The sequence below is a fragment of the Octopus sinensis genome, linkage group LG15, assembly GCF_006345805.1.
Source record: "Octopus sinensis linkage group LG15, ASM634580v1, whole genome shotgun sequence".
Classification (NCBI taxonomy): Eukaryota; Metazoa; Mollusca; class Cephalopoda; order Octopoda; family Octopodidae; genus Octopus; species Octopus sinensis.
In genome coordinates this window covers 45,372,411-45,388,840 of record NC_043011.1, presented here as the reverse complement: position 1 = coordinate 45,388,840, position 16,430 = coordinate 45,372,411, and the positions used below count along the sequence as shown (strand labels likewise).

The following is a 16,430-nucleotide window of genomic DNA, read 5'->3' as shown; positions in this document are numbered from 1 at the left end:
ATAACACATACACAGGTATAATGTACATATATAATATATTGTTCGTTCCAATTAATCGTGCCCATCACGCAACATAGCCAGTCCGCAAAACCTTTTAACATTTCTTTATACACACATTCGTCACACGCACACATACACACACGTATATGTATACATGTATATATGTCTGTATATGTGTACATGTATATATGAGCTATATAATTTCCTTTATTCAAATTCCACCCTTAAACTTTTATCTGTCCAGTGAAGAGGGGGTATGGAGCATAGCAAAGCAGAAGAATCCAAGTGTGGATATAGAAAGCATTTAACATATATATATATATATATATATATATACATATATACATACATATATACATACATATACACATACATATATACATACATGTATATATGTACATATATGTGCTAGCTGGTTGACAAGCAAGCAAGCAAGCAAGCCAACCCTCCAATCCCTGCTCCCTAATATCAGGGTCATTCGACCCTTCACCAATCTCTTGGTCCAGCACCTTCATGAATAATGTAAAGAAAAAAAAAAAACCCTTATGGTGGTTCTTCAACTTCCCTTCTCTTCCTATCACCCTAACCATCCTGCAACTTTTGACTTCCCCTTGGCATCTGTACCCCAACGCCCCACCCATTCCGAGTAATTCTTGCTCCAGAAATTCCTATTGAGACAGTATAGTGAAGTGCATGTATATGCATCAGTATGTATGTATATATGTGAGGATATATATATATATATATCATCATCATGGAAGCCTCCCCGGCGGGGAATCGAATCCCGGTCTCCCGCGTGACAGGCGGGGATACTTACCACTATACTACCGAGACACACACATACACAAACATACCCACATATATACCCGTGTGCATACTTATATATATATATACATACACAGTGTAGATATATGTGTGAGATTGTGTGTGTGTGTGTGTAAATGCATCACACACAAATACACTTCATTTGGTCGATGTTTTTGCAGACAAGCACCTCAGTACTGCATCCTGCAAGATCCATTATCTTGTACTCCGCATCAACTCCCTTCTAACTTTGTTTGGAATGACGCTAATAGATAGGAATTCAATTTTTCGTTTCTTAAACCCCAAAACAAAAGGAATTTCTCTCGCAGAATGGGTGGTAGGGGCCATGCCCTTTCTCTACCCCCTTTCTTTTCATCCAACACGGAATGAAAATGGGACGAGATGCCAATAATTAAAAGTAAAAAAAAAAAAAAAATACAAAAAGAGGAAAAGCCATGGCTTGTTAATTAAATTTGTTGTTAGGATGTTAGGTAAATTGAATTAATATTAAATGGAATTGCACCCCTTCATGCCCTTGCTCTGCCAGAGATGGGCCATGTACAATAGAATCACTCCCCTTTCTTGTTGCTGCTCTGTTAGAGAAGAGCAATGTTAAATGTAGCAGTGCTTTCTGCTCACCGGAATATCTTGGAATGTCCAACATTCCATAGAGTCAGTTCAAAATCTTACTAGCTCTCACCAAGTAGGGAGGGACATTGAAAGGAAAAAAAAAAACAGTTAAGTGCCCTTATATTGCTTCTCATCTTAAGGAAAAAAAAAAAAGATGAAAAGAGTCAAGTTGGTTTTTGGCCATATTAACGCAAGTCAAGTCTCGTACCCCTTCAGGGCATTGTGAGCCTGATCTAGGTCGGTGAAGCAAGAGGACTGTTATGCTTGTGTTGCAACGATGGACAGAATTCAGGGAAACAAAACGTGAATGGGGCCTCTATCCGACATGGAGATTTCAGATAGGGATCCTTTGGTGGGGACGATTCAGACAGTTCTTTTTCAAAGTCTTGTAGCTGCTTCATGAAGTTCAAATTTGGTGAGATCACACTGCGACGACTCTGTACGTATTCGAAGGCACTGTCCAGCCCTAAACCATCGTACTGCATTAAGTAGGCCAAACACACTGTTGCTGACCGACTGACGCCTGCATGGCAATGTACAAGGACACGACCGCCAACACTTTTTTCTTGATCTGAAAAGAATAAATGAAAGGAAGGTAAATATGGGGTCAGTCCATATTTTGGTCTAGTAAATAGGAAAACATGAAAATGAGAGAAGAAACATGCAGACTCGTACATCTACCCACATATACACATGCCGGCCATGGGTTGGACAGTTTGGCAGAAGCCGGTCAGCTGGAGAGCTGCCCAGGTTCCAATTACCTTTTTTTGGCATTGTTTCTATGGCTGGATGCACTTCCAAATGTCAACCACTCTACAGAATGCACTTAGCGCTTCTTACATGACACCAGCACAGGTATATGTGTGTATACACATGCATATAGATATCACAGACACATATCTAGCAACACACTCACAAATACATAGATACCTATCCATACATCAATATATATATATATATACACACACACATATTTAGTGCCAGACACGCACACAGATATGGATTTACACACACACACACACATATTTAGTGCCAGACACGCACACAGATATGGATTTACACACATACACACACACACAGCAACATGTAGCCAGAGTAGAGTCGTCATACATACCAATAAATGTGATGGCTTGTTGGAACCAGGACGACAAATCTGCATATTGTGAGTCTTCAACTGGAATGGTCAAATAACGGAAATCGTTGGGGAAGTAGTTGTTGCAGGAACTGGACACGTTGATGACAGCGGTCATTCCAAGTTTCTTCAACAGATCGATGTTTCGAGCATGACAGTGGTCACCCAAAAATACATGGGAGAGAATTTCTACAGGATGAACCTGGAAGGAAGCAAACGAGAGAAACAACTTAAAACGGGCGAAATAAAAAATATGAATAGAATTTCAAAAGATTTTTGGTCACATCAATATTGGTCAAGTATTGATCATTTAACAACAACAGCCCTGTTGGCTCCAATCTAGGTTAGTATAGAAATAAGACCATTTTTGTCTTATTTGCTGGTGCCATGTAAAAAAGCACCCAGTACACAATGTAAAGTGGTTGGTACCAAGAAGGGCATCCAGCTATAGAAACCAAGTCAAAATTGGAGCCTGGTGCAGAACCTGGCCATGACAGCTTTGTTCCTGGTCAAGCCATCCAACAACCCATGCCAGCATGGAAAACGGGCATTAAATAATGAGAATGATGTCTATGTTGCAATGATGGACTGAATGGATGAAAGCACTGAAAATGCTAAGTGCTAAAGACTTCATTTGATGGGTGTTGGGTGGGGGGACAGAGAGTGGGGAGGCTGTTTTAAGGGACGTGTGAATGCATGGTGAATGCATCGCTCAAGAAGGAAAGGTAGACTTAGGCAGACATGAAAAGTTATGGTGAAGTCAAATGGCTATAGATCCTCAGAGAAAAAGAAAAGAGAGGAAGGAGAAGGCTGGTCGGCTTATGATCTAAGACATTCCAAACCATGACCATCCTAAGTCAATCATATAACACCACCTTATCCAATATATCATTCCTTGGGGGTGATGAAAGAAAGTTGGCTGCTATTTCTAGCTTATCAAGCAACTGTGTAACGACTGTGTTCTTGAATATAAATAAAGGCCGATACGATGTGGCAGAAGCAGTGGTGTCGGAGAAACAGATTTTTGAACAGTCTCTGTCGGCAAAGAAGACTATGATGATGATAATGATAGTGATGATGATGATGATAATGCTCAAGGTGGTGGTGGTGGCGGTGTGATCAATGACAAATAATGATGGTGTTGATGGCAGTAATGCCTAGAACCAAGTGCAGTATAATAGTACATACCAAGTAGCTGGTGGATGGTTTGTCAAGGTAACTGTCCAGTAAAACTCGTTCCGCTATACACAACCGGGGAAAGATGGTTTTGAATGTTGCATAACCTCCTGCAAAAGAGAAGAAAGACAATTTAGTACAAATATCACATACACACACAAACATATACATGTATACATATTACATTGGTACAATAGTAGAGCATCTGTCATGTATATAGATGTGAACCCAAGTCCAATAGGCACCCTTTGACCTTTTCCCCCACCACTCCTATTAAAGAAATTTTTAAACCCAATATTTACACAGTAATATATATATATATATATATAATATATATATATATATATATATAATATATATATATATATATTATATATATATATATATATATAGCTTTATGTGCTTTCAGATCCACCGTTCCCCAAAAGAAGTATTTCATGTTGTTCACCAAGTTTCTAAATTCATAAGGAAACATAGACAAACATACATCTAAATTTATACACATACAAACATATATACATCTGTATATATTATCAAAATCTACCAGGTCTTGGAGTTTAAGTTGGGTGTCCTGAGAATTTTAGGGTTTCTTTCGAATTATATTTCAAAGTATCACCCTATTCTGATAAGGTAACTGTTCTTAACCACAAACTGATTTCAGTAGAGCATAACAAATTCTGATTATATACACACACTCTCATTTGTAAATACATAAATGCACATATGTACACATGCCCCACAACACTATTTGAATTAACATGCTATATACACTCATTATGTGTGTGCATATATGCATGCAGTAGTTCGTTGCATATCGACTGTTATGTTGCGATGCGTAACAATATAGCAGATTATACTCTACAAACACAAACATATACACACAAGAATATATATACACATGTACACAAATATATATACACACATGTACACAAAAATATATACACACATGTACACAAAAATATATACACACATGTACACAAATATATATACACACATGTACACAAAAATATACACACACATGTACACAAATATATATACACACATGTACACAAAAATATACACACACATGTACACAAATATATATACACACACATGTACACAAATATATGGACATATACAACATACACATGTATATAGAAATATATAATATATATGCACAAATATATACATATATATAAATATATACACATGTATGAATATATACTTTTATGTGTGTGTATGTGGATTAAGTGATGTATACACAATAGTCTTATTCATGCTACCTTTGTAAGGTGTGTCGATGTGCAAACTGCATTACAAAATGTGCCACGCATGTGTAAATATACTGCACCACAAGACATGCACTTTATAAACACCTAAGTGCATGTATGTGTGTGAGTGTGTAACTGCACTGCACATTTTGCAAGAACGCAGAAGCTACAGAGAGCGCGAAAGTGCATATGTATAGAGAAAGAAAGGAAGAGAGAGAGGGGGGGAGTGAGGGAGAGGGGCTGGGAAAATTCGCTCCCTCCTTCTAATCCCCTTTCCAGACACACACACACACACACACACACACACGCAGACATCGTCCATCTTAAAACGCGCGCGCGCGCGAACAGCATACATTGACATGGTAGAAATAAACTAATGACTGATGAGATGAGAAGAGTGGATGGGTAGGAAAGGTGTTCTGTTATTACCATATATGGTAGTGAAGCGAGACATGGTTGTCACATGGGTACACCGCCACCACCACCACCATCACTACTACTGCTGCATCAAGTGCAACACCATTTCAGCAATTATAGCATCTGCATCACCACCACCACCACCAATACTACTACTACTACTACCACCACCACCACCACCACCACCACCACCACTACTACCACTACTACTACTACTGCTGCTTTTATCATGTTAGCCTTAAAATTACTATTGCCAACACTATGACTAATATTGCTGGTACTACCACCACCACCTGCAGCAAAGGAGCCCTTTTTTTGCTAAAAATAACAGCTAAATACCCCTCGTACCACCCAGTCTTAATAAGTCAATGCAGTCTGATTACACATGATATTTATGTATGCATATGTGTATATATAAATATATATACACATGTGCATTTATATGTATGCATGTGTGTCTATATATATATGTATATATATATATAGACACACACACACATACATGTATATATGATCATTATCAGGATGGTCATAGTTGGAAGGGGTTTTGATCATAGTTGCCAGTGGATCAAAGCTAAACAGCAACCACTATATCCACCAGTAACAACAAACGAGGGCAGCCTGAATGTAATAATAAGCTAGACGTGCTAAATTTAGCAGCTAACTCTTTCCCCTGATCATACCTTAGTCTCTTAACAAAAAAAAAAAACTAGGTGAATGCACTGCCGAGTGTGTGTGTGTGTGTGTGTGTTTGTGTCTGCCGCCAAAATGGTCATAGTTGAACATCTTTGATCAGAAATCCGCTTGAAGGTAAGCCTAGGGCTAAACAATATATATATATATATATATATATATATATATATATATATATATTGAAGTCCAAGTATTGAACATAGATTTACAGACAGATACAGACACGTGCGTGCATTGCATTGAACAATATACGCACACACACACACACACATGTGCAAGCACATACACACATGTGTACAGTACATGACGCATATACGATATACAACATACATGTAACTACATAACCACACACACACACATGCGAGTGCGTGGACGCACTCTACTGTGCAAGGAAACGCCAGCTGCATAAACATACGCACACACGCACAGACAACTTACATAAACACACGAACAACAAACAAGTACAACACACACGTATACACTTATATATATAAATACATACACACGGCACACAAACACGCGCGCGCGTCAGGATCGTTAGAGGCAAAGCGTGACATTAGAAATGTGAGGAATGCAAGCTTGTTTTTGATGAATGAGGTTGGTGGTAGAAGCAGCGATGAAGGCGCTGATGGTGGTAGTGGTAGTGGTAGTGGTAGTAGTGTTGGGAGCAGGGTCGTGATAGGAAATAATATGCGAAAGCCCTATAATCTCTCATACACCCCTTCAAACCAAACACACCGTCACACACAGACAAGCAAGCAAGCAGCTAATAATAATAATAATAATAATAATAATAATAATAATAATAAACGAATATAGAATCAGCAGCCGGAATTGCTAAGCTTCCTACTGACTCCTCCAAAAAAAAAAAAAACCACCACCATCAGCACTAGAGAACTGTGGAGTTTCCCCAGTTAAAATCCATCTGTTGTATTTTCTTTCTCAATGAAAGTGCAAAAGCTTTCGTTTTGGCAGACGACAAGCGAGGGTAGGAGGGAGGAAGAGAGAGAGAGAGGCGGATGATGATGAGGAGGAGAGAGATGAGAGAAGCAGGCAAAGATTAGAAGAAGGAAGTCGGTAGAGATAGATTGATAGAGTGCCAAAGCAAAAGAGTAGAGGTGGTGGTGGTGGTGGTGAGACAGACAGACCGCCTCATACATCATTCCATATCACCATCATGACGACGACGATGATCATTAATAAAATGTTATATATTCCATTGTGTACATTGTACAGTGCATTAGGTGTAATGTATTACATCCATCCGTCTGTCTGTATGCATGTATATACAGATATATATATATATACACGTACATAAATATGTATATACAAATACATATTCATACACATCTGCATGCATACACACACACATTATATATATATATATATATATATATATATATATAAAGACAGCAAAAGAATGAAAGAGACCTGGATATTATGTAAATAGAGAAATTTATCTGTAAATATAATACGTGACAATTATTCGGTAGCCATGATAAAACTCTGTTTTCTGTAATTTTGAACTAAATATATGAATGGCTATAGCTGAGTGTACGTCTTTGTTCAAATTTCTATAACTTAGCAGTCTGGCAAAACTGACCGATAGAATATAGGTACCAAACTTTTAAAAAAGTACTGGGGGTCAATTTGCTCGACTGAACCCTATAACGCGGTGCTCCAATATGACTGCAGTCCAATAGCAGAAGCAAATAACAAGATAAGAGACAATATGTTATGGAAAATGCGGAGGTTTGGTCATGTAAAAATGACACTATACTTCTGATGGATGGTCACGCATGGAAAAATGTCCTCGTAAAAGTATACGAAGTTGATAAAGAAGCTGGTTGAGCAATATCAAAGAACAGACAGGGAATAGAGGGAACTAAGATGGCGGATGACTGGGGAAAATGAAGAGGGAACATTGTGCCTCTCAGCTTCATTAGATCATAGTTTTGGAGATGCTTCACAACCATCAATAACATTCCCAAATACCTAGTTGTAATTAAGTACTACATTGTGATACAGTCCTTTAACTGCAACTAGGTACAGAATATGGTGCAGTCTATATAGGTTGAATGTAGGCACCACAGCATGGTAGTTATAGTAGATACTGTACTGAGGTACAGTCCACCACCGGTTTCCACAAGATGAACCAGTACATGTAGATGTAAGTAGATTTCACAGTTCACCTTTAAGTACCACAGTGTGGTTTAGTTCATATAACCATACGTGGAAATGGTATCTCCCGATCAAATGGGAGCAAGTTAACTTCTATGTTTAATTCTGCAGGAAGCAACAACGGAGTTGCAGTTGTCTGAGTCACTGTGATGTGAGAAATTACAGAGAGAGGAAGAGAGAAGTAATTCTCCTGGATGGACAAAAGGAAGGTTGTTCTAACTAAAGAGAACAAAGTACTTTGTCCAGTTTCCTTCCTGAGTCAACCATCCCACCAATGATTATTAACAATAATTAATTATTTTTATTATGACGACACAAGACAATACATAATGACCAACACTGGACAATTATTGGAAATAAGTGCAGATTTTGTTCTAAAGCTGGAAAGATGGTCGTAGTATAGTGTATTCGAAGAGGGATGCATTTAGGACTGATTTACGACGGAGAGCAGAACACAGGCCAGTCTATTCCAGAAATACAAAAAGGAAAAACTAAATCAGAGTCAAGTATTTGTAGTGTTTATCTCTCATTTTTATCATCCTTGCCCACGTCCATAAAAAAAAAAAAATGGACGATTTGCCAGCAAGTCTTGCTTATGTAACTAGCAATCACTTTAGGTTAATGAAATATACTTTAGATGATCTAACTAAATGTGAACAATCTCTCATGCTTTGTCACACATACAAACTCCAATCCACTTAGGTGCAATGTTTTAATCTATTAGCAAGAATAGCATATTCTACAGGGCCCCCACACTAAATATTTTGTTCTAACAGTGCTATTCTACCTTCGACTTTCATAAACCACTGAATGTTTATGGTTGATCCAATACTTGGAATATTTCCAAGGTCCAGTACTACTTTAAATCAAATATTTGCAAAGTTATCAAATCTTGATTCAATGATTCTGTACCTGATCTATTAGTGTAGTGCTATATACTGCTTCTAACTTTATGAACGACTTGGGTATCTAATGTTGATCCATTCCTGGAATGCTTCCAAGCTCCAATGCACTTTACAAGTTGCACAAATCAAAACTACGTTAATCAAACTGAATGGCGATCGTAAATGGGAAGAATTGGTTTAATTTTTGTCAGATGTTAATTAACAAACTTGCATCTCTATTTCGATATATGAAACACGTACGGTGGCGAGCTGGCAGAATTCGTAAGTACCCCGGAAAAAATGCTTAGCGGAATTTCGTCCGTCTATACTATTTCGAGTTCAAATTCCAGAGCTCAGCTTTTCCTTTCATGCTTTCGAGTAATAAATCCAATGTAATCGAATTATCCCCACTCTCCGAAATTGCTGGCCTCGGGCCCAAATTTGAAAGCAATGTATTATTTATTAAATTCACCACGCTATAATTGAGTTCAATTGTTCTTTTTCATACAAGATAATTTAAATACTATATTATGGATATTGTAATACAGTCCTCATTAAATTAAATTGGATGCGTTAAATAGGTGAGAAATATCGATGCGCAAAGCTTCTCCGCCTTAACTACATATCTTTAAGTAAAACTAGAGTAAAAATAGCATGTTTAAATCAATAGTCGCATTTTCAAAAACAATCTACATCAAGGATTATATAACAGGACTGAATATTTAGCATATCTTAGTTTCTTTAGTAATAATTCTTTCAATTATAGGACACAAGGCCTGAAATATTGGAGGAAGGAGCTAGATGATATCATCGACCCCACTGCTCAGCTGGTACTTATTTTATTGATACTGAAAGGATAAAAAACGAAGTCAAACTCTGGCATTTGAACTCCGAATGTAAATGGCGTTAAGCGTCTTGTTCGTCGAGCTGAATGATTTTGTCAGCTAACGCCATCTTGGCTACTTTAGTAACACCATTGTATGGAAGAGAATTCATGTAATGCTGAAGCAGTTAAAGCTTTGTTTTTACGTTTGGTTTAAAACAAAATCGGAATCTATATGGAGGAAGGGTCCACCTTTAAAAATTCATGCAGCAACTGTCTTTCAGGCTTAAATATGTAAATGTCTCTTAAATGCGTCACCTGTCCAAATAAATATTCAGCTTTATAAGCTGTTATTATTATTTTACTTGCTTCAATCATTAGACTTTGGCCATGCTGGGGCATCGCCTTGAAGGGTTTTAATCGCACAAATCGACAGCAGTGCTTTTTTTTGCTTTTTTAAAAAAAGCCTGGTACTTATTCTATCAATCTCATTTTGCCGAGCCGCTAAGTTAAGGGGACGAAAATCAACACAGGCTATCTCACACACACAACACACACTGCACGATGGGCTTCTTTCAGTTTCCGTCTTCCAGATCCACTCACATGTATTTTGGTCAGCTCGGGGCTGCAACAGAAGGACACAAAAAAAAAAACCCCAACTGTTTGTTAGATAAACCACCCTTCCCGCCCTTTGCAAGATTATCTGTATTCATTAATCCTTCAGATCTGCAGCTGGATCTATAGAAAGATATCTTTATAACTTAGGTTTTTAATTTAACCTCCTTTTATAATATATATACAATAGAACCGCCTCTGGCTTTAATTTGATCTTGAATGGAAGTCAAGAATGCGTGTCTATGTTTGCATGCATGTGTATTGTATGTGTGTATACGAGGTACATACATACATAAAATACACAGGCATAAATTAAACATTCATACAGACACAAAAGGCATTAAGAAATAGAGTAATTATTAAGTGGAGATTGCGCCCTCTACTGGTTAACCTGGATAATAAAATACTATTACAGACTTCGCACACACACACGCACGCACGCACATATGTGGTCATTCATAATTTTATCGTTTCTTTATGAATGGTGCTCGGCCGGCAATATGGGAGACGGGATTGAGGGGAGTCGAAGACACTAAGCTTATAAATAAACAATAAATGCGCTACAATAAAATACAAAGAAATGACTAGATATAGTTTTTATTGTGTATCTGTATAGAAAACAGGCCCTGTAGTGGTGGTGGTGGTAATAGAAATATTCCGCACGGACACATACATGAATGAGAAGAAGAGAGAGAGAGGTAGTAAGCCAGACAGCCAACTTGATAGACATTCAGATGTAAGTAGCCACCTAACTAAAACGTTACGGAGGTACAATACATACACAGGCAGTAGCCATATGAACACGATAATATATATATATTATATAGAAAGAGAGAGAGGGGCACTCAAACTACAAACGCATTCATACATCAAGTAGTCACATAACAGTTAAAGGCGCGCACACACATACACAGAAATTATACAGACGATAGCCTCAATCAACTAAAACCATTACATAATTCGAAAAAGCCTTTCGTGTGGGTTGGTACAGATTACGTTACTTCCGCTGGAATTGATACATTAGATTACAACTTCCGCTACGACAGGTTTTCTTTTTCAATGAGAGACTGCAATATGTTTGTGTGTGCGCGCGCGTGTATGTATATGTATTATTATATATATATATATATATATATATATATATATATATATATATATATATATAATAATAAATATTAGGGAATAAATCCAATTTTATAGTAAATATTATATCATATTAAATAGAGATAAAACCACTATTAGGCAAATCATACAAATGAAAAACTTAAGCCAATACATAAGATTATTTAATTTATATTATTTAAATATATAACAATTATATTTTTTAATAATTTTGTTATATATTTAAATAATATAAATTAATAATCTTATGTATTGGCTTAAGTTTTTCATTGTATGATTTACCTAATAGTGGTTTTATCTCTAATTTAATATATATATATATATATATATATATATATATATATATATATATATATGTGTGTGTGTGTGTGTGTGTGTGTAGAAATATGTATATAGTAAATGATGTAGGTGTCTATAATATTTAATCCATCATCATCATAAGTCCGACAAAATATATTTTGTTTCGCTTATGGTTGGCTCTTTGGGAATGTATATTTTATCGGACTCAAGATTACAGATGTTTTTAACTTGTCATCTGGAATATATCCTTTAAGTCTGCTTAAGTGAAACGTTTTTGTGTGCGTTCATAAAAAAGCACCCCCCTCTCTCTCTCTCTCTATATATATATATATATATAAATATATCAAAATAAGGATATATGGAGGTAATGCAGTACGATCGTTTCATGCAACTCCATTTAATTGAACAATGCAAACATTACATCAATTTAAAATGCAATATAATGTTCCAGGTGTTGAAACACTTTCTTATATTGAACTGAAAATGAAAAGCAAATATATCTTAATTATCAAAAGGTGACAATTACTTTATGAACGTTTTTGATATGGTGATTCTCCTCTGAGCTGGCATGTCGAAATGCCAAGCATCTTTTATGACACGCATTCATTCAAGTTTGTGTGCGGGTGTAGTTACCGAGTCACTCTGTTGTTATTCTGGATTGTCACAGAAAAAACACATCTGATCAGTCACACACTATACAATGAATCACCAACTTGATTTCTTATTAAAGGCATACCGTACACCAAGTATTGAGTGCTATTTTCTTTAGTCTGAAAACAAGCACATGTAAATTTGTAGACACATGTATGACCCATACATGAACAGATAAAATGTTCAATTCTATATTTGTAGGGTTTACATAAGCACTCACACGCTAATTGGTTGTATATCTTGTCTGTAATTCGTTGAAACATTGACAAGTCATTTGGTTAACTAACTGAATATTAAGTAAAAGTGAACATCCTAAGTTTCCTACAAATTCTTTCTTTGCGACTAAAACTTCTGTCTTTACAGAATTGACTTCATGCCCTTCGTTTCTAAGCTGTTTGGAGTATCTTCTACCTATCTCGACTAGAATTCCCGTCAAGGAGAACTAGGTCGCTGACGTATAGAAGTTCTCACATACAACCATTTGAAACTACTCTTATCTGGGGAAATTGTGATCAACAAAAGTGGTCAAAAAAGCGAGCCATGGTGCACACCTGACTGCATCACAAGATTTCTTGCTGTACTCTCAGCCAAACCCCACTCCGCTAACTATACCTCATAACACGGCCTAAACTGCGCTCATAACCTATTGACACCTATTCTAAGTTCAGTTGAAGACCACCCGACTATACAGTGTGGTATACATCACCCCATCAAAAACTTCCAGATTAACGAATTGTAATGGATAGTTATTAACTCTGAGCTAAAAATTTCTCGCGTAGTAAAAAGTCTCATTGACAAGAGGCCGTGAACAGTAACCCTGAATTGCATCTCATCTAAACTAATTATATTCCTTTAATCTTTTAATATTCTGATTACTCTGTTTAATGTAAAACTTATTTTATTATGCGCGTGTGCCAAGCTACAAGATAATGCGTAATCGTGTATCATCTTTGTAGCTTTAAGATTTCTATGATGCGAATATTTTTGTTTTAGAACGACATTATAAGGGCAGGCGTGAAAGGCAAGTTAGAACTATAAACAGATAGAATATTTGAGCCGGATATCGCTAGTTCAAACCCTGACGGGTTAAATAATTGTAATTATTTCCTGATACTTAAATGTATTCGTTCAACGGTTGGATACATTGGGGGATCTCTGTATGCGTTCCATTCCAGAGCATATTGGGGGCAATCCTTCGGTATTGGTACGCGACGTCATTCACCCACAAACCCTCTGTCATGACACAGATAAAGAGGCTAGGCTGAAAAAGAGTGAATGACGTCTCTAGACCAATATCGAAGGATCGCCACCCACACTATAGTCATTTGTATACGACACCTCGACTAACCCGAAAACCCATTTGTCATCAACAATCCCTGAGGGTCAAACTGGTTCCCTTCCCAGTATTCATAGTCGTAAGGGTTAATTTTCACTATTCAGCCTGTCGGGTACTCCGGGTAGCTAATCTACCCAAACTGCACCTAGCTCCTTTCCTCTGTGTGTGTGTGTGTGTCCCGTTCTTGACATCTATACACACGTATACACATTCTTATAAATATAAAGGAGCATGTAGGTTTTCACATACACATATGCATATATATACATATATATATAGCGTGTTTGTGATGTCGCATACATTGATAAGGAGGGTATAGATAAGGTAGGTGTAGATTGTGTGTGTGTGTGTGTATATATATATATATATACACACACACACACACAATTTCACATGCCTAACGCCTTACATAACCACACCTGTGGAGTGATATGGAAGCAAAGGATGGCATTTTTGTGACAAATCAACGATAATTTTATATCAAGTGTGAGCGTAGTTTTGCGTGTGTGGGTGCGTGTGTGTGTGTTAATATGCAGTCAGTGATGATTGAAATTTGGGTATTTGGGATTCATTCAGTCAGACATTTACAGACGACTAGTCATTACATAAGACGGTGCAGTGCGTGCGCGCGCACACACAGGCGCGAGTAAAAATTTTTCCTTCCATTTTTTTTTTTTAGATACTACAAACAGGACTATATTAATTAAAGTAGCACTTCTATATAAGCAAACACATTTTATCATACACAGCGGTTCGGCTAAAGTGATCGATAGAATAAGGCTTTAAAGCTTTAAAAAATAATGTCCTGTTGTCAATTTGTTCGAATAGACCCTCTTCGAGGCGGTGCCCCAGCATGGCCGCAGTCTAGTGACTGAAAAAAGTAACGAAAGATATATATATATATATATATATATATATATATATATAGACACTTTATTTAAAGCAGCAGAAAATTCATATTATAGAATTTTCTGCTGCTTTAAATAAAGCATATTACTCTACCACTGGTAATCGAGTACTCTTTTTTCCACCTTGTTTCACATTTATGTGTTTACTCCGGTATATATATATATATATATATAATATTCCTGTTTCAGAGATAGGACTGCGATCATGCTGGAGCACCACCTCGAAGAGTTTGGTCAAAGAAATCTACCCCAGTTCTTATTTTTAATGCCTGACACCTATTCCATCGGTCTCTTTTACCGAACCGCTATATTCCCCCATCCTTGTAGCTCATGTCATATCACCGCTCTATTATAGAATATTAACTACACCAGCATTTGGGATAATTCCAGAATAAGAGAGAACAGGTTAGAATTTCTAGAAAGGTGTACACCTGTTTGTGCAGCTTCGTCTGTTGTTATATAACACAGGTACAAGAGCTGTTCTCACCCACCTGTCTCTTCACCAATTGTGTTTCCAACCAGTTTCTCTTTTTTTTTGCTATCACCTACCTGACACCGCACCACCCATTATTCCAACAGACCTTATTAAACAATATGCCACTGATTGTGTGCCTATATATATATATATGTAAAAGTAAAAAAATACAAACTGGGACAAGAACGTGAAACATTTTAGAAGACGACACAAAAAAAAAACACGGACAGGACATTCAAAGCCTTCAATCTTCAGTCAAGAACCAGATCATCTTCGCAATTTCGGCTGATTAATCTTGATTATATATATATATATATATATTATATATATATTTATGTATGTATGTATGTGTGTATATATATGTATATACACACATAAAAACACATACATGCATATATTATATAAGTAATCTTAATTCATTTGAGTTATGAATGAAAGTCAAGACATCTTTTCCTCCCACAAATCCTCAGGATTTGATGTGAATGGGTGGGAGGAAGAAGAGATAGCTTTAATCTACTAGAGCAATCTGCGCAGTGATTGATTGCTGAGATCGATAAAATAAGCAAAATCCTGAAATAATTACTGGTATCGATTAACGCCACTGTAAACAACCTATAGCTGAAATTTATAAACCTGGTTTCTGCAAGCAAGTAGATTCAGCTTCTGTATTAAAGTTACATGAAAATGAAGCTTCTTGTAGAAGAACTTAACGCACTGCCAGGACCATGAATCGAACCCATGACATAACGATCGTCAACCTAACACTCTAACCACTAGGCCACGCGCCTTCAACATTTTCCTATTGAAATTGATAAAAGACTAATTCGACCTTTATACACCCGTGTGTCACATGAAAACTCACACACACACACACACACACACACACACATAATACGTTCACACAAAACCTATTTAGACATATTTCACAAGAGTATTTGAAAATGAACAAAACATTTCGCGCCCACCCATCACCAAAGTGTTTGAATTTGAATTTAGTCACATGAATAATGTAAGTTGATAAAAAAAAACACAC

The 16,430-nt window shown here is 36.8% G+C and overlaps 1 protein-coding gene across 1 annotated transcript in view; it reads right to left on the bottom strand.

The window, feature by feature from the left end:
* Positions 1–929: 929 nt before the first annotated feature.
* Positions 930–16,430, bottom strand: part of LOC115219997 (dual specificity protein phosphatase 4-like) — a 25,495-nt gene continuing 9,994 nt past the window's right edge. Inside the window, exons 2-4 of the mRNA XM_029790299.2 lie at positions 3,755–3,852; positions 2,549–2,768; positions 930–2,005 (exon numbers count right to left, since the gene is read on the bottom strand). Coding sequence (XP_029646159.1) covers positions 1,668–2,005; positions 2,549–2,768; positions 3,755–3,852 — 656 coding nt within the window. The 3' untranslated portion in view covers positions 930–1,667. The remainder of the gene's footprint in view (positions 2,006–2,548; positions 2,769–3,754; positions 3,853–16,430) is intronic.